Source organism: Dendrobium catenatum, unplaced genomic scaffold, assembly GCF_001605985.2.
Source record: "Dendrobium catenatum unplaced genomic scaffold, ASM160598v2 fragScaff_scaffold_156, whole genome shotgun sequence".
Lineage (NCBI taxonomy): Eukaryota > Viridiplantae > Streptophyta > Magnoliopsida > Asparagales > Orchidaceae > Dendrobium > Dendrobium catenatum.
In genome coordinates this window covers 4,882,186-4,902,202 of record NW_021318618.1, presented here as the reverse complement: position 1 = coordinate 4,902,202, position 20,017 = coordinate 4,882,186, and the positions used below count along the sequence as shown (strand labels likewise).

Sequence of the window (20,017 nt, the reverse complement as noted above, 5' to 3'; positions counted from 1 at the left end):
GGGACGCGGCGGGTGCGCTGGACGCGGGTGGGTGCATGGACTGGACGTCGTGGGTGCGCGGGCGACAGGTGCAACCCTGGCCGGGTACGCTGCAGCGCGCCTGCGCGGTCACGCACTCGTGGGCAGTCAGTTTAAACAAGTTTCCGGGTTGACCCGCCAACTCGTCGGGTCAACCCGAACCCAACCCATTTTTCAAACGGATCGAATATGCGAACCCGAACCCGACCCGTTTTTAAAACGGGTCGGGTCCATGTCGGGTTTTAGTGTCGTGTCAAATATTGACACCCCTAACAATGATGTTAGTTCTAGGTTTAATGGAGGTGGGTGATGTCATGAATACTAATATTTTCATACTTTCTTGTTACTTCTTAAAGTGATTTTTTAGTACAAAACAATTTAAATTAAAAATTTTTGTACTAAAAAATTATTTTAGAAAGCAATAAGAAAGCTGTCTCACTTGTAGCACCTTCTGAGTTGAACAACAAATTTTTGTTTGTTAGTGTTACGTTTGAGTGGCCACATTGAAAGCAGTCATACAAATGTGATGTTAGTTTACAACGTGTTATAGGTTGAGGATTTGTTTGGGACAGCTTTTATTGCTTTCTAGAACAGCTTTTTAAATTCATTAACGTATAAAACCTTAATCTTATTTGGATTTATTAAAATCTAAAACCAATTCAAATTAATGATACGATAATTTCTAAATTCATTTTTCTATAGGAATATATTTAGGCTTCATTTGGGATGATTTTTTTTTTTTATTTTTTAAATTTTTTTAAATATAACTTTTTTTAATAAGCAAACGAAGCTTTTAGGCTGCCTTACCAAATTGAATTTTTTTTTAATTTCTTTTCATTGGGAAAACCAAATTAATTTTGGATAACTAATTTTGTATTATAGTATTGATGAGATAAAATGGAGTCAGGAACTTTGATCCTTAAAAATAAATATGAATCGAGCTTTGTCTTTGAATGGACTTCAATGGGCAGCTGCAGCTTGACCTGTTCAATAACGACGGCCGTTGGATTTATATCTATACATATTCCTTTAAAAATATATTTATGGATAATAGCTATAAATTAAATATTAATGCATGCTAAAATATTCAAGACATTAAAGAAAAAGAAATTTTGACGTCATAATTTTATACAAAGATCTGACAACATGCATATATAGCGAAGATTAAAAGAGAAAATATACTCTTCGACGTAATTAGAGAAGACGTGTTAATACAATATAGAAAAAGTTACATGATAGAAGTTGACAGGGCTTTGATGCATTAAGCTATCATCAAGAGATTGTTTGTTGTATGTTTGATTGCTATTATTTTGTTGAAGAGAGGAGAACACTGATCGAGAAGTTAAGAGTAATTCTACTTAGAGTTGGTGTCGATAGCGAGCATCGGACTTGCGAACATTGTCATGCATTAATGTTATTCATGACAATGGGCTTTTGGAATCGGAGTGACGGTTGTTAGGAGATCATGGTCGAGCAATGACGATAAGGAGATTGTAATCGTGTGATGGTGATCAAAGGATTGTAGTTATGTGAAGTGGTTAAGGAACATTGGCAGACGATGATGGTGACGGGACTATAGTCTGGCAATGAAACCCTTTTTTTTTTTTGCCAGAAATAGGAATTTTACGGACTCCACTATATAGAAAATAGAAACGAAATTAGAGCCATATATTAAGTATTTGATCTTGATTCATTTGAACTCAAATCGGATCACTTATATTATTGTTAGATTCATTTGATGATGTTTAGTTTGTTAAAATTAAAATTTGGATGTATCAGAATTTATTTCCATTTTTATTTAGTTTAATTTTTCATTAAAATTTGTGTCGAATAAATCAGATGAATTTTTTTATAATGTATCAAATGCAAATACAAAATTTTAATTGATCCCTTGAATAACTTAAGGAACAATTTTTTTGCCAGTTCAAATTTATTTATAATATTTTAATAATCCTTTTTTTTTTTTTTTACTTTAATATTCAACTCAACTTGACTTAATAGAAAATTTAATGGATCATCTCCTCACCACGTTTCCAACTTACTAATAAAAGAGATGAGATTCTCCCGATCGATGCAAAAATATATTTACACATTTAATAATAGTATTCTCTCATAAGAAAAAATTATATTTATATTTCGTTTGTGTAGTTTTTTTATTATTTTTTAAAATTTTTTTCTATTATAAATGTTTTAATTAAAAAATTTTTTACTAAAATTTTATTTTATGAAATTACAAACAAATTTGTATAAAAAACTCATAAAAATAAAATTTCTCTCTCTCTCTCTCTGATAAGAAAGTTGCTACAACAAAGTTCTCCTGCAATTAATAAAATTATTTTGTGAGAATATGAAGCCGTCTGGAGGCAAATCAGAATGTACTAAGTCACTTTTTGTTGTGTACCGAAGTTGTGTACCGCTGTGTATCGAATGATGTGACGTGTTCTGATTCGCCTCCGAGTGATTCAGTGTCCCCACAGAATAATTTCTTCCCCTTAAATTTAGAATCATGTTATGTGGACCATACAAATTTTTATATGATAAAAGAATATATATTGGTACGTAGTATGTAAAAATCCTCCCTTACAGAATGGGCCCCCATATCCCCCTAAATCGGTCCTTAAATATAATTTATTTAATTATAAATTTAAAATTAAAAAAAAACTCCTATTATGTTATTTAATCTCATCTCATGAATCACATCCTAAGAAAGTTTTTTTATTAAAATAGTAATCAATATTTTATATTGATGATCTAATTAGAATAATAGATATTAGATTCATCCTATATTAAAAAATGGTATAGTTAGACTTAGGCTTCGTTTGGGACGGCTTTCTTACTGTTTTTTAAAGCAGTTTTTTAGTATAAAATTTTTAATTTTTATACTAGAAAATTACTTTAAGAAGCATTAAGAAAGCCGTCCCAAACAAAACCTTAGGCTTCATTTGGGATAGCTTTTTTAATGCTTATTGAATCAACTTTTTAATACAAAAATTTTAATTTTTATATTAAAATGTTGTTTAAAAAGGCAATAAAAAATAGTCTCAAACGAAGCATTAGACTTTGTTTGGGGCAACTTTCTTAAATTTTTGTACTAGAAATTTGCTTTGAAAAGCAATAAGAAAGCCGTCTCAAACAAAGTCTTACCCTTCGTTTGAGACGGCTTTATTATTGTTTCTTAAAGCAGCTTTTGAGTACAAAAATTAATATTTTTATACTAAAAAGTAATTTTAATAAAGCAGTAAGAAAGCCATCTCAAACAAAGTCTTAGCCTCCATTTGAGAAGGCTTTATTATTTCTTCTTAAAGCAGCTTTTGAGTACAAAAATTAATATTTTTATACTAAAAAATAATTTTAAGAACCAGTAAGAAAGCCATCTCAAATGAAACTTTAGGTTTTGTTTGTGACAACTTTCTTACGGTTTCTTAAAGCAATTTTCTAATACCAAAATTTTAATTTTGTACTAAAAAGTTGATTTAAGAAACACTAAAAATTCGATCCCAAATGAAGCCTTAAAAAGATTTGGTTAAAAGCATTAGAAATGATTTTTTCTATTAAATTTAAATGAGATTTTGACTCTTAATAGTACACAATCGAGAAAAAAGACTTGTATTTTTTTTTTAATAAAAAGGACTCATTTAGCCGTGATCAATATCAGGCATTGAGTTAGTTTATTTAGATAAGTTGATTGAGAGAAGAAGGATTATAAAATTCAATAGAATACGTACATCATATTTATATAAGACTCTAATCTAAAACTTTTTGGTTGATAGTCAAAGCCCCTAACCAACAGACCAAAATAAGCTGAGTAAACTCGGAGAAATTATTCTGTGCGTATTCCGAATGAGAAGAATCGTCCGAACTGTGAGTGTACATACATTATATACATAATATAAACACAAATACGATACACACTATATACAGTATATATACACTCATATATTTGAACGATTCTTCACCTTCAAACTCTGTAACCGATAATTTCTCTTAAAAATGAAGATAAAAAGAAGAAAAAGCGGTTGCCTTTCTTTTTCATTTGTCAGTCCCAAGGAGATAGGGAGGACTGCGTATGGATATGGAAAACAAACAAGAAGGAGATGGAGGTGATTGCAAATAGAAGACAAAACAGCAAGGAGTGGGCTGACTTTATGTGCAAGTTTTAAGGAAACTATAAGTAATTAAGACATTTTACAAATGTGGCTATTTAGCCTATTTTACACCCTCTCGTAGCCATATGTAAATACAAATTTGCAAATCTTTTGAAAAATATTATGTCAAAATATTATGATGTAATGATATTATATGATGAATTTTGAAAATTTTAATTTATGATATATACAACAATAATATCAAATTTTTATCTTACTATATGTTTTAATATATAAGTAAATGATTTTATAAATTTTGAAATCTTTTTTTTTATGTGCTAGCAAGTTTAAGTCTCTAGACTGTGTATTTTATATTTTAGTGTTGTACAATAATTCAGCATATACAAATAAAAATAGTAAGATAAAAAAATTACGTTAAAAATCTGGAGAGAAAAATCACGAGGCATATCTCAGATGAAATTGTTCTATACGGATTCAAACGCCGTCCGGAGGTGAATCAAAGCGTGCCACATCACCCTTTGTTGTGTATCGCAGCTGTGTACCTGTTGTGTATTAGCTAGTGATGTGGCGCATTTTGATTCATCTCCAAATGATTCGATGTCCACACAAAATAATTTCTTGTAGCTCAGAGTAGATATACAAGAATCTTCTCTCATAGGATAATAATTTATAATTGAAATTTTTTTTTTTTTTTACATAAAAGTCTACTTAGGAGGATCCTCACACGCAATAAGAGTCTTACCCATCAAGTCATGGTGTGGTTTGCGTGAAGAAATGAATGTTATGAGGTATATTTGAAATACTATAATTTATGATTTTAGCTTTGTATTTTTAATATAGTTGAGGAAAAAACCAAAATCTTTAAAATTAAAGTGGCAGATAGTAAAGCCGGCAGGAACACGCTATTCAAGTTGATAACCTAAAAATAGTGAGAGAAAACATATTAAATATGCCAAATTTTAAGGGTATGTTTTGGACCGCTTTCCTACTAATTTAATTTTAAATATTAATTATAATTTTATTTGACTTTTATTTTTTTTATTATTTTCTTACTTATTCTAAAAAAATTAAAAAAATTATTATTTGTAATCATAATAGAGAAACTATTTTCTTTAAAATAATTTCATAAATAAATTTATAAAATATTATAGCCTTCTCAAATAAACCCTAGCTAAGTTTTATTTTTCTCTACTCACACTACTTGCAAATAGAATTAATAATCAATTAGCAAATTTTCTGCAGTTATCGATAACAAATAGAGGACAGAGGATCATAATGAGTGGATTCACATTTCTGTTTACTCATTTTACATGAAAACATATACTGCTACGCAACTCATTTTGATATGTATGTTGAGAGCTTTGGCTATTAATCAAGAGATTTTGGATTTGAAGCTTATAAATGTGATGTGTATGAATTTGTCTTAATAACTCAAATATTAAAAAAAAATGCTTGCATTGAAATCAATTGAACTGATGAGGAGAGAGTTGTTGAAAATTGTGTGAGCTTTTCAATGATATCAAGTTGGAACTCATCTCTATCGAGTGAGCAAAAGATGTGTGTGTTTCGTCTGCTAGGGTTTTCCCCCCTTCGCTAGGGCTTTTGCCCTAGCCGTTTTTCGCCTGTTTTCGCCTCCGTTCTTGCTTTCATGGCAAACAACAGGTTGGATCCGGGCTTCCTTGCGGGTAAGAGCTCCAAATCCTTTAAAGACGCTTTCTCTGGCTCCGATGATGCGAATGTTTATCCGGATTTTCGCGTATCAACGATTCGCGGTTTGCCAGCGTTGTGGTTTTATGAAGATGAATTTATGCATCTTGATAAACCTTTTGAATTTGCGTTGGTGGGGAAGTTCCCCTTAAATGGACGGTTTTGGATGCAATTCGTAGATTTTTTTTCAACCTTAAGTTATCCGGTGAATTTTCCGTGACTTTGCTGGATCAATCTAATGTTTTGATAAAGCTTTCAAACGATCTGGATTATGGTAGGGATTTTGATCATCGTTCATACTTCGTCTATGGCTGTTTCATGAAAATTATTAAGTGGTCGCCTACTCTGGACCTTTCGGAAGAGTCGCCAGTCGTCCCTGTGTGGATTTCTTTTCTGGGTCTGCGACCTCATCTCTTCTCTTCTCGTATACTCTTTGGCCTGGGATCTGTTTTTGGTCGGCCGATCCAAACCGATAATGCGACGGCTGTCGGATCGCGTCCCTCAGTCGCGCGCATTCTTGTTGAACTTGACATTTCCAAAACCTACCCTGATTCTGTTTAGCTGGGTCCGTAGAAACTAGGGTATGTGCAAAATGTTGTTCTTGAAGGTTTGGCCAATTTTTGTCAACATTTCAAAGTTGTGGGACATACAAAATCTGAATGCTCTAAGCTATTTCCTAATTTACGCCCAGTTGAACCTTCGGCTCTGCCGCCGCTGATTTCTGTGTTTAATCCTTTACCGAATTCTAATATTCCTGTTATCTCTTCTATCCCCATTGCTCCTTTGTGTGAGGTAGTTTCGAGTAATGGTGATGTTATTCCGGTTGTTGGTGATTTGAATTGTGATATTGATATTAATGTTGTGAAGGGTGTTGTTTTACCCTCTGTTGAAGCTCCGGTTCCTTCCCATGCAGTTTTGAGATCCCCTATTACGTTGGATAATTCGGATGGGTTGGGGGTAACGTGCTATCTGAATTTGGTGCTGGGGTTTTTTCGGCCTCTGATGGTAATGATGTGGTTGTTTGCCCTGTTTTATTGGTTACTGATGTTTTGGCTGGCTCGTCGCCTGATGTCGTTATTTTGAATAATCCTTCCATGAATGCAGACTGTATTGTGGAGAATATAATAATTTGGTTGACAATCCGGTCTGTTCGAATAATCTTGTGGATGTCACTGTAAACTTGGTAGATACGCAGAATATGTTCCAGCAGTTGGGTAATAATCCTGGATTCAATATTAATAACGATGTGGATTGGTTGCATGGGTCGTCTGAATTTGGATCTGAATCAGAATTTTCAGATTGCGGTTTGGCTGATCCGGATTTTTACGGTGGTTCCGACCCTGTAAATAATTTTACCTTGGTGCGAGATAGACATGTTGCTTCTCGTGGGAGTGGGAGATTTCGCGGGAGGGGCCGCGGGAGGGGCCGAAGAAGGAGATAATTTCCTATTTATTGTTTCTTTTCTTTCCTCTTATTGCTTCGGTCTGAATTTCTGGTTTTTCGATCGGGTATTTGAGGCAATGATGTGGCTGGGGCTCGTGTCCTTGTCGTCGAGCTGGTGGCAACCTTCGGTGTTCTTCGATGAGTTTTGTTGGATGTGAACGCTACTTTCACCTTATGGACGGTCCGTGCGAGGATGTTTATCCGGATTTTCGCGTATCAACGATTCGCGGTTTGCCAGCGTTGTGGTTTTATGAAGATGAATTTTTGCATCTTGCTAAACCTTTTGAATTTGCGTTGGTGGGGAAGTTCCCCTTAAACGGTCGGTTTTGGATGCAATTCGTAGATTTTTTTTCAACCTTAAGTTATCAGGTGAATTTTTCGTGACTTTACTGGATCAATCTAATGTTTTGATAAAGCTTTCAAACGATCTGTATTATGGTAGGGTTTTTGCTCATCGTTCATACTTCGTCTATGGCTGTTTCATGAAAATTATTAAGTGGTCGCCTACTCTGGACCTTTCAGAAGAGTCGCCAGTCGTCCCTGTGTGGATTTCTTTTCCGGGTATGCGACCTCATCTCTTCTCTCTCGTATACTCTTTGGGCTGGGATCTATTTTTGGTCGGCCGATCCAAACTGATAATGCGACGGCTGTCGGATCGCGTCCCTCAGTCGCGCGCATTCTTGTTGAACTTGACATTTCCAAAACCTACCCTGATTCTGTTTAGCTGGGTCCGTAGAAACTAGGGTATGTGCAAAATGTTGTTCTTGAAGGTTTGCCCAATTTTTGTCAACATTTCAAAGTTGTGGGACATACAAAATCTGAATGCTCTAAGCTATTTCCTAATTTACGCCCAGTTGAACCTTCGGCTCTGCCGCCGTTAATTTCTGTGTTTAATCCTTTACCGAATTCTAATATTCTTGTTATCTCTTCTATCCCCATTGCTCCTTTGTGTGAGGTAGTTTCGAGTAATGGTGATGTTATTCCGGTTGTTGGTGATTTGAATTGTGATATTGATATTAATGTTGTGAAGAGTGTTGTTTTACCCTCTGTTGAAGCTCCGGTTCCTTCCCATGCAGTTTTGAGAACCCCTATTACGTTGGATAATTATCATGGGTTGGGGGTAACGTGCTATCTGAATTTGGTGCTGGGGTTTTTTCGGCCTCTGATGGTAATGATGTGGTTGTTTGCCCTGTTTTATTGGTTACTGATGTTTTGGCTGGCTCGTCGTCTGATGTCGTTATTTTGAATAATCCTTCCATGAATGCAGACTGTATTGTGGAGAATATAATAATTTGGTTGACAATCCGGTCTGTTCGAATAATCTTGTGGATGTCACTGTAAACTTGGTAGATACGCAGAATATGTTCCAGCAGTTGGGTAATAATCCTGGATTCAATATTAATAACAATGTGGATTGGTTGCATGGGTCGTCTGAATTTGGATCTGAATCAGAATTTTCAGATTGCGGTTTGGCTGATCCGGATTTTTACGGTGGTTCCGACCCTGTAAATAATTTTACCTTGGTGCAAGATAGACATGTTGCTTCTCGTGGGAGTGGGAGATTTCGCGGGAGGGGCCGCGGGAGGGGCCGAAGAAGGAGATAATTTCCTATTTACTGTTTCTTTTCTTTCCTCTTATTGCTTCGGTCTGAATTTCTGGTTTTTCGATCGGGTATTTGAGGCAATGATGTGGCTGGGGCTCGTGTCCTTGTCGTCGAGCTGGTGGCAACCTTCGGTGTTCTTCGATGAGTTTTGTTGGATGTGAACGCTACTTTCACCTTATGGACGGTCCGTGCGAGGCTACAGGGATGCTGGGAGCCTCGGCCGTTTTCTGAGCCTAATGTGGGTTGTATTTCATTTTTCTTTTTTCTGGTCATTTATTGATGTAACCGTTATTTCTTATTTTAATATATGTGTTTTTGGTTTTAAAAAAAAAGTTGGAACTCATCTGTTTAAAATTTATATAGTATTAGTTATTTATAAATTATATTAATGTTAAAATATATTTATGAAACATAGGGTTTACTCTGATGAAGATATTATGATAGAAAATTTCATTCAATTATGAATAAGTGATCGAATTCTGGTGATTTCAACCTCATGATTAAAGTTCAATGCAAATGGGCTCTCCCTTAAATCAATAGCAATATTACACTATAGAGATCACTATCAATAGATGGATGAATTATTCTTTGCGGACACCGAACGTCGTCTGGAGCGAATCAGAGCACGTCACATTACTTCTTTGATATGTACCCGCTATGCATCAGGTGACATGGCGCGCTCTGATTCACCTTCGGACGGTCTGGCGTCCGCACAAAATAATTTCTCCAATAAATAGGCTATCGTGAGGAGTGAATACATCGTACCTGCAACCAATGCTTATTTTATTTGAACAAAAGAAAATCGTTTTGGGATATATTAAGGTTTCGTTTGTGACAATTTTTATATTATTTTTATGAATTTTTTAGCATAAAATTTTTTTGAAAGTAATAAAAAAATTAGTGACTAAAATCTGTCCTGAATGAAGCCTAAATAAGTTAATTGCAGTTTTGATCTGCTTCCTTTTTGGAAAACTCCGGCCTTTTACTGCCGCTCAATACGACAAAGAGCACCTTAGCTTAGCAGCCATAACCTCCTAAATTTTATAATTACCGATGAAATAATGATTACAGAAATTTATGTAATATGTTTTTATTGATGGAAAAATTTGAAAGAAAATTAAAGTATTCATATTTTATGTGTTCAACATGCAAAAAAAAATTGTGTATTTGAATTTACATTTAGATAAGTGTAATATTAAAATTAATTAATATTTATATTATACTCATTTTAAAATATATATATTTTTTTATTTCATTATATGTGTTGCGGGCTAGAATATATACGGCGATAGAGTTAGAATTATTCTTTTCAGCATTATACGGATATCCAACACACAAATAGAGGGAAAAAGAAACACAATAATTTTTACGTGAAAAAACCACGAGGTCATGCTCAACTAAAATGATTTCACTAATGTTTAAATAGATTACAAGTAACTGATCTGTCCTTAAACTTGCGGACGATTAGATTGCAATAGCCAACCGTCGAGTTGAAATATAGTAATGAATGGAGATTGGACGGAAATCCGACGACGTTTAGTAGTCGGGCAGAAATTCGGCGCTAGTTGGTGACCGGGCAGAAGTCCAACGTCAATCAGTGGTTGGGCGGAAATTTGATGTCTATCGATGGCCAGACGAAAGTCCGACATTAGTCGTTAGTCGGGCAGAAGTCTGGTGATAGTCGAGGAAGAGTTTGGAGGTAAGAGAACTCTAGTTTTTCTCTATTCCTTATATTCATTACTTTTATCTCTTTTCATGAAGAATGAGTGGTCTATTTACAGTTTTATGATAGTGACATGACTAGTAAATATGAGGGATATCAAGGATAAGTTGAGAATGGTTTGAATGGACAGCCGATATTGATCCCCTTGATCGTCAATCATTTATTGTGCATTTGAATATATTAATGATATCAGAATTTGATGATCTTAAGCTTGCTGGATTTGTCTCGTCGAGTCGCTGGATTATATTATAAGCATGTCATGATTCAAATTGTTTGGTCATTCAATTTATGGTTTGAACTTTCCAAATGCATTTCGGGTCTTCGATTTGGACCAATTCGGCCATTCGGGCTTGTATTGATTCGAGTTTGGTGTCGCTGGATTAGTATTTTTGAGACGTTCAGTTTGACTATAAGTTTGCTTAAATAGGAGTTCAGATGATCCAAGATTTAATTTCGAAAGTTTCTAACTTAATTTTGCTTTGAGATTCGTGCTTAATCAAGTTAATTTTTTTTTATGATATATCAATATGATTTTATTTATATTTTTAACTTAAAATTTTAACATTTAAAAATTAATATGGGGTGATAGAAAAATCTATGAGTAAGTCATCAATAATTAAATATGACAAATTCCTTCCTCTATGGATTAAGATTGATGGTGAAAAATGAAAATGGCTCCTTGTTTAAGCTTTCTACATCAGGATAGGATGTCGCCTTAATCATAATGAACCTTCATAGAACGCGATTATTGATTTTAATAAAAAAAAAATCTCTCATAATTGAAAAAATTCATTAATCATAAATATTTATCTACATTACCTATATAATATCTAAAAAAGGAATAGTAACACATCGTTTGGGACAGCTTTCTTACTATTTTGTTTTTCAGATCATAATCATAATTTTTGTTTAGGAAATTTTCTTAGTAGGAACGTATTTTCTATAGTAGCTTTAAAAAAATTACTTTCTTCACACCAATTTTATAAAAAGTTGTATTTATCTCAAACAAATCCTAAAAGTCTATTTAGGATAAATGAAATATTTTCTAAAGTTAGTTGTGAAGCTGTTGGATTATTTGTAATCTGCAATTGTCCCTTCCAAAAATTGGAAAATCTTTTGGCCTCCTGCTATTTTCATCCAATTATGATGAATTTTTCTAACACTACAAAACAAATATGTGAAAAATGTTAATTTATAAAATAAATTATTTTTGCGCCCTTAGATATTTTTTTTTTAAAAAATCTGCCACTTGCCCCTATAACTAATAATTTATAAAATAAATTATTTTTGCACTTAGATATTTTTTTTAAAAAAAAATTTGCCACTTGCCCCTATAACTAAGACTAATTAGATGAGCTAAATAATTATCTGTCTAATCAGCATTAATTAAATATATTATAACGTAGACCGTACGCTTACGCTGGACTCCACCATGCAAAAAAATATAGCCTCCAGGCCCTCCACCTGAGACCAAACGCACCAATAGATCTCCAGCCATTTGGACCATATGATCACCAAACTCCCAAATCACCTTATAAATCTATATATAATCCACACAGAGAATTAATTAACCTTCACTAATTACTTCCAGTTCTAATCAATTAACTTCAGTTAATCGATTCCAAGCTCCTCATCTCTCCTCTCTTTCAATGGCGTCTTCTTCCAAAGTCGACCCTGATCACTCCATTACTTCTTCTTCTCCAATCATCTCTACCAAACTCTCTCGAATGGATCTTATTCTTCGAATTCTTCTTTTCGTGAAGACTTTAGCAGCTATCATTGTGATGGTCACAAGCAAGCAGAAAAAGGACGTGTTCCCAGCAGCTCATTTGGTTGTTGTTGCTAAGTTTGACCATTCTTCTGCTTTCATGTAAGATTTTTTTTATATAGATCATTGATCTATTGTTCAAAGTGACAGTGAAATAGATGGGGATATTATAAGTAGAATTCAAGTTGGATGGTTGAAATGGAGGAATGTATCGGATTTGTTGTGTGATAGAAAAGATCCTCTCAAACTTAAGGGAAAATTCTATAAGATGGTGGTGAGATCTGCAATGCTTTATGGTGCTGAATGTTGACCATTAAAAGATAAGCATAATATTAAGTTAAGTGTTGCAGAGATGAGGATGCTCAGATAGATGAGTGGCTTTACTTTTAGAGATAAGATACCAAATGAGCATATAAGTAAAAAAGTTGAAACAGTGCCAGTGGAAGATAAGATTAGAGAGAGTCGCTTTAGATGATTTGGTCACATAAAACGGCAGCCTTACGATTACCCGGTTAGGAAAGTAGATGTATTAAATTTAACTTATGTTAAGAAAGGTAGAAGTAGACCTAAAAAGGCTTGATTAGAAAATATTAGAAAGATATTTCTTTATTAGATTTAAGCGAGAATTTGATTTTTAACAGAAGGCAAAAGAGAAAAAAGATTCATATAGCCGACCCCACGTAGTGGGACAAAGACTTGATGTTGTTGTAGTTAATTAGATCATGCTTATAAATGAAATTATTAATTAAAATTTTTTATTTCACTTATATGTACGTTATGTAAATCTGTTTAAATATATTTATTCTGCTGCAGATATTTTGTGGTGGCCATCTCAGTGGCCTGCTTGTACAGTTTGGTTACTGCAGTGAGGTCTGCTATCAGGCCTTATTCCCATTCAAGAACGTTATTCTTCACAGCCTTCTTTGATGCGGTAACTGATTTCTTGATTATATATAGCACAATTTAACACAGCTTTCTTTGATGCGGTAATTTACCAGCGGCTAACCGGCAGCTTGACCGTGGTTATTGTGGCTTTTTCAACAGCCGGTATGCTGCCGGCGGTTTGACCGCAAGAATATATCAGCTGTCAAGCCGCCGGAAAATCGCTGAAAAGTTTGACCGCCGGAAAAAAACCGTCATAATTCTTTTTCTATGCGGATTATTCTGGCGATTTTTGAAACGCTGGCAAACTGCTGGAAATCTTAGTTTAACCGCCCGAAAAAACTGTAGTAATTAATGATTTTACTGTAGTGGTTCATCTGATACAGATCTATATGTGTATATATATAATGATATTAATGCAGCTAATATTTGGTGTGGTGGCTTCTGCTGTGGGAGCTGCAGCTTCAATCGCTTATGTTGGAGCGAAGGGAAATCCTCATGTGGGTTGGTCGAAAATCTGCAACCTGTTTGATAAATTCTGCAAGCATATTGGAGGGTCTCTTATTCTATCTGTATCAGCCTCCATCACTCTTATTTTTCTCATGATGATCTCCACCTTCTCCCTCTATCGTAGAAGCCGTTGATATATCTGTAGATAATACGTACATGCAGCTCTGGTGTGCTTCAGCAGGAGTGGTGATTGTCCAAGGCTTCGGTTAATGTGACAGCTTTTTTATAAGTACTTTTTACAGCTGCTTTTAACTAAAACTTTTCTTGAAAATGGTGAAAAATAGTGGTAAAAATCTGTCCAAATATGCTGTTTGAGTTGTGCTTTAAGGGTGTAATTTGTGAAAAGGGTTGTATGAAGCTCTTATATTTTGTGTTCATTGGAGAAAATTTGGTGAAATTGAAGCTTATTTAATTGATTGAAGATTGAAATATAATTAAAAGCAAAAAAAGAATTTATTTGATTATATTAATAAATTTAAAAAATAAAAAAGAATAATACAAATTATATAAATTTAATCATTAATTGAGCTTGAAATCATTATTAAGTTATCTTAATTGTAAATTAAGTCTTACTTTTGCAATACTTTTGCGGGCTAATATATTCATGGTGGTAATGTGAGTGAATTTTCTTGCGGATAAAGTACATATAAATGAGATAGTTGATCATATTGAGATTATTATGCATATATAAGTGAAAATGAAAGAAAAATAATAAATTATGTCATGAAATTAAAATTATTGAAATGGAAAAGATATCTGCATATAAATATAAGAGTTCACCCTCTTACATTAGTATTGGCTACGACACAATGTACCTATGCATGATAAATAAAAATATCCTAATTAGTACTATTTAGATGGCCCCCTGAAATAAATGAATTATTAAAAGTTAAAATTATAATGATAGACATGCTAAAGAATTATTATATAAATTAAAATTTTATAATGCTCATTTTGTCTTATTGTTATGAAATGAAAATTTTGATGATATGACATGATTATCTATACACATTGTTGCGGGCTAGAATATACGCGGCGGTAGAGTTTATGAATTCGCGTCCGAGCGTTGCACGAATATTCAACACACAAACAGAAAAGATAAATGAACACCAAGGTTTTTACGTGGAAAACCCGAAAGAGGGAAAAAACCACGGGGCCTCACCCAGTTGTAAAGTTCCACTAGTGTTTTGTTTGAAGTACAAAAATTGATCCGTCTTACAAATCAAGACAATTAGTTTACAATCAACTTCTCACAAAGTTACAAAGTTCTGCAAATTCCCGGCGTTTCTCAAAAATCCGGCAGAGTTCCGGTGTCTTCATGTGGCGTGAAGAGCTCCGGCGGTGGTCGAGGAGGAGCTTCTTCCTTCTCTTCTTTCTTCTCTTCTTCTTCTCTCTCTTCACTTGAGTCCCCTCTTATAAAGAATGAGGGCTCTATTTATAATTTTTCTGGAGTGGCATAGCCCGTAAATAAGTGTGAGATCAGAGGCGAATTGGGAGTGGTTTGAATGGACAGCCGATATTGAATCCCTTGATCGTGCACCATTCATCATATATTTGAAGGCCTTAGTGATGTCAGAATTTGGTGATCTTGGACTCATTGGATTCGTCTCGTCGAGCCGTTCGATTCGACTATATGCTCATTAAAATCGGAGACCGTTTGGTAACTCAAATTATGATTCAAACCTTCCAATAGCACTTCGAGTCTTCTATTTGGACCCATTTGGGCTCGGATTGAGTTGAATTTGGTGTCGTTGGGTTCGTATTTCTGAGACGCTCAGTTTGACTATAAGCTCGCTGAAATCGAAGTTCACGTGCTCCCGGATTTAATTTTTGAAGTTTCCGGATTGGGTTTTGTCTCGAGATTCGTGCCCGATCAAGATAATTTCATGATGACGTATCACACATAATACATTATTACTGCTTTATATAAAATCATAATTGACCACTAAATTGATATTGAAAAACTTAACCCATTAAATTGAACATTTTGAATAAATTCCCAATTGAATAAATGATTGATCAAGAATGTTATGTGTATCGAGGAAGAGTTTCATCTAAAAATAGGTATAAACTATTTTATTTGTATGGTTTAACAAGAAAATTGTTATTTGTCTTAGTGACTCTTTAGTTAAAATTTTGATGTTTATTTTTATTTGAGTACTTGATGTTTATTTTTATTTGAGTACTTAAGTGTTGTAAGAATTTGTGAAATCCATCCCAACTAGCTAGTATTGCCTCACTAACTCAGGGTCGAGTATTAATAAAAGTAGTATCAAAGCGGAAAATCCTGAAAAGGCGGAAAACCCACAGGGCCTGGCCCAATTTGAATCAATCCACTATTACTTGTAGTTGATTACAAATGAGGCCATTCCTTGGGGGAAAGGCCTTAGGCTGATGTAGCAAATGTACATCATATTACATGGTGGGAATTGAAAGAATTAGTATTGAAATGTTCGTTTAGTCGGTAGAACTATAGTCGGCGGGTCGATAGAGGTCAGAAAGACGGTAGTCTGATGACGGTGATCGAAAGGACCGTTGTTGGTAGGAGACAAGGGTCATAAAGATCATTGTCTGGCAATGTAGGTTGGAAGGACTGTAGTAAGCGACAGAGGTCGAAAGGACTAAAGTCGGCAGGAGATAGAGGTCAGAAAGACCGTTGTGTGGAAATGGTGGTCGGAAGGACTATTGTCTAGTGATGGAGGTCATGAGGACCGTAATAGGCGACGGATGTCGGAAGGACTGTAGTCGGCAGGAGACAGGGGTTAGAAAGACCATTGTCTGATGAAGGAGGTCGTAAGGACTATATTAGGAGACGAAGGTCAGAATGACTATAGTCGGTAGGAGATAGGGGTCAGAAAGACATTGTCTGGTGATGAAGGTCAGAAGGATTATAGTCGGCAGGAGACATGGGTCAGAAAGGCTGTTGTTTGGCGATGGAGATCAGAAGGACCATAGTAGGCGACAGAGATGAGAAGGACTGTAGTTGGTGGGAGATAAGGGTCAAAAAGATTCTTGTCTTGTGATGGATGTTAGAAGGACGGTAGTAAACGATAGAGGTCAGAAGGACCGTAATAAGTGACGGAGTTCGGAACATAGTTGACAGGAAACAGTGGTAAAAAAAGATTGTAGTCGAAAGGTGATGGTCCGACGAAAGTCCATGCATTATTCAATGTTCTGGCAGAACTCTGACTTCTATTAGTGGTTCGACGAAAGTTTGAATCTCAGTCGGTGGTTCAACGGTGGTTTGGTAAAACTCTGGCATCAGTCGATGGTCATGCAGAACTCTGGCATCAGACGATGGTCCGACTGAACTCCAATGTCAGGTAGTGGTCTGGTGGAACTTCAGCGTTGGGCGGTGATCTAGCGGAACTTCGGCGTTGGGCGTTTGTCTGACAGTGGTCGACGGTCGGGCGATGGTTCGACAGCGGACAGGCTGAAGTTTGACTACGATCAGAGGCAGGTTGGAAGTCCGGCAGTGGTTAGTAACCAGACGGTGGCCCTAGGATGTTTGGGCTAAAGTTAAGCAGGGGTTGGGGGTCGGGTAAAAGTTCAATGGTGGTCGGTGTTCGAATTGTCACGACCCGACCCGATCCGGGACGGATCCCGCTCGCACCGGGTCGCGACCGGAACGAACAAACTGACTGACCAGGATCTAGCTTTGGAATTTGCTTCGGAACTGAATCTTCCAAATAATTCAACACAAAAATAGACACACAGAGCTACTATGAAACATCAAATGCAGCGAAACAAAACATCTATGTTTTTTTTCTCAAAACAATCATCTACAACTACAGACCATGGCTTAGACAGAAAGAAATAGAGCAGAAGAGCCATGTCTGTACAAAAATCAAAAGTACAAAACAATACCTACTGATCAGACTCTGAAATCTATTCCTGGACCTCCTTCCCTTTCCTAGAACCTGAAAACCACCAGAAAATAAGAGTGAGCTCAACAGCTCAGCAAAGCGACAAACTTCCAATCAAAACTTCCAGAATCCAAAACCAAACACATCAGACCAAAATCCAATCAGAAATCGGAACAGAATCGTATATCGAATCAAAACAGAATCAAATCAGAACTTATATGAACATATATCAAATCAGAATCAGAGTCGTACGGATCAGATCAAATCAGAATACAAATCATAACAGATTAAATCAATAGAATCAGAATTGTATAGAAATCAGAAATTCAGATCATATCGGAACAGAACAGAATCGTGTCAGAATTGTACAGAAATCATATCATACAGATCAGATAAATTCATATCGTACGGAAATCAGAATCAGATTTGCTTGCATAACAGATACGGAAATCTGAATCATATCAAATCAGATATCAGATATTATTTAATTCATAGCTAAATGCCCTGACACTGACGGAATCTCTACGGATTCCGGCCCCTTATGCCTCCCTTCCTAGACACTGACATAATCTCTCGGATTTTGGCCCCTTATGAGGCCCCTTTGTGCTCACGGCACCAGAACAGATGTGCTTATAGCACCAGAACAGAGTTCATCGGATCCGGAACAGAACTGATTTCAAAATTTCAGATTAAGTTCATTTCAGATTTTCCAGACACTAACTGAATCTCTTAGGATCCAGACCCCTTATATCTCCCTTTTTATAGCATATACAGATAGCATATCAATTCAGAAGAAATCCGGACAAATCAAAAAACACACGAAAATCGGGCAGCACAACGGCTGTATACGGAATTTACACAATTTTTTCTGAAAAATCACAGAATACTAAATTTGCACAGAATGTAGATAACAACATTACAAGACTTTAATTCTAATGCTCATTAATTTTTAAACTACACAGAAAAATCTAGTCGACGAAAAACACCGTCGAATCAAAACTACCAGAACAAAAATCTTCAGAAAATAATCAAAATGTGCACACTCGGTACGTCAACAACATACAGAAAGTTACACGGTAAAAACTGAACCAATCAGAAAATACGGACGAAAATCACGAATAAAAATCAATTCCGGACATAAAATACTGCCAAACACGACGGTTCTGAAAATTGAGAAAGGCGGAATGTGTCTTACCTTGCGTACAACAATTTCCTGAACAGTCTCATCGGACGAAAACGGAGCCGCGTCGCTCGAAAATCAACTTTTCCCAAAAAGCCTTCGACTTTCTCTCTCCTCAAAGATATTTTATTTTTTTTTTATTTTTCTCTCTCTTCAAAATAACTGATTTCAACTTTATAATACACAGATCGACCCGGCCGATCGCAATATCATCCTGGGACGATCTGAACAAAATCCATCGGCCTGGACGGTTCCTAGGGCGATTCTCAGGACGAAATGATGCACTGAACCGATCGGCCTGGACGATGTCCCTATCGGCCTGGCCGATACCTACAGAAAAATCACCTGGAGTAATCTGGACACATTCTGGAACAAAACTTCAACTGATCGTCCCAGGACGATCCTGGAGCAAAATCAGCACTTTATAGTTTGGGCGGTGGTTTAATGGCAATCGGGCTGAAGTTAGACAGCGTTCGGATGCGGGGCGGTGTTCCGACGATGGTCGGGCTAAAGTCTGGTGATGGTCGGCGCCTGGGTGGAAGTCCAGCGACTGTTAGAGGCCATGCGGAGGTTCGACCACGATCGGGCTAAAGTCCAGCGGTAGTCTGACAATGGTCGGGCTGAAGTCTGGCAGCGGTCGACATCCGGGAGGTGGTCTGAGGGCAGTCAAGCTGAATTCTAGCAGTAATTGGCGGCTGGGCGGTGGTCGGAAGACAGTCGGGCTGAAATGCGGTGGCGGTCGGTAGCCGGGTGGAAGTCGGGCGGTGGTCAGCAACCGGGGGAAAGTTTGGCGTCGGTCAGTGGCCGAGCGATGGTCCTATCACGATCGGGCAGAAGTTTGGTGGCTGGGTGGAAGTCTGGCAGTGGTCAGCGACGGGGCGGTGGTGTTGGAACTCTTGAGGCTTTAAAGCTCTCTCCAATCTCTTGCCCCCTCGCCCCCTGGAAGTTGGGCGGTGGTCAGCAACCGGGGGAAAGTTTGGTGCCGGTCAGTGGCCGAGCGATGGTCCTATCACGATCGGGCAGAAGTTTGGTGGCTGGGTGGAAGTCTGGCAGTGGTCAGCGACGGGGCGGTGGTGTTGGAACTCTTGAGGCTTTAAAGCTCTCTCCAATCTCTTGCCCCCTCGCCCCCCTCATGCAGAGAGCGAGAGTCTATTTATAAATTTTCATGAGTAGAACACCCCATAAATATAGATGAGTTTCGGGGTAGGTTC

The 20,017-nt window shown here is 36.4% G+C and overlaps 1 protein-coding gene across 1 annotated transcript; it reads left to right on the top strand.

The window, feature by feature from the left end:
- The first annotated feature begins 12,249 nt into the window (after positions 1–12,249).
- LOC110113425 (CASP-like protein 1D1) lies at positions 12,250–14,137 on the top strand. Its single transcript, XM_028701382.1, has 3 exons — positions 12,250–12,470; positions 13,182–13,299; positions 13,673–14,137. Exons 1-3 carry the CDS (start codon positions 12,250–12,252, stop codon positions 13,892–13,894), a joined length of 561 nt encoding a protein of 186 aa, XP_028557215.1. The 3' UTR covers positions 13,895–14,137.
- The last annotated feature ends 5,880 nt before the right edge of the window (positions 14,138–20,017 follow it).

Bases quoted from the DNA above. Each gene is read 5' to 3' on its own strand.
- LOC110113425 (XM_028701382.1), top strand. From the start codon at position 12,250: ATGGCGTCTTCTTCCAAAGTCGACCCTGATCACTCCATTACTTCTTCT. The intron at 12,471-13,181 runs GTAAGATTTTTT...ATTCTGCTGCAG, and splicing joins GACCATTCTTCTGCTTTCAT to ATATTTTGTGGTGGCCATCT. The intron at 13,300-13,672 runs GTAACTGATTTC...ATATTAATGCAG, and splicing joins TCACAGCCTTCTTTGATGCG to CTAATATTTGGTGTGGTGGC.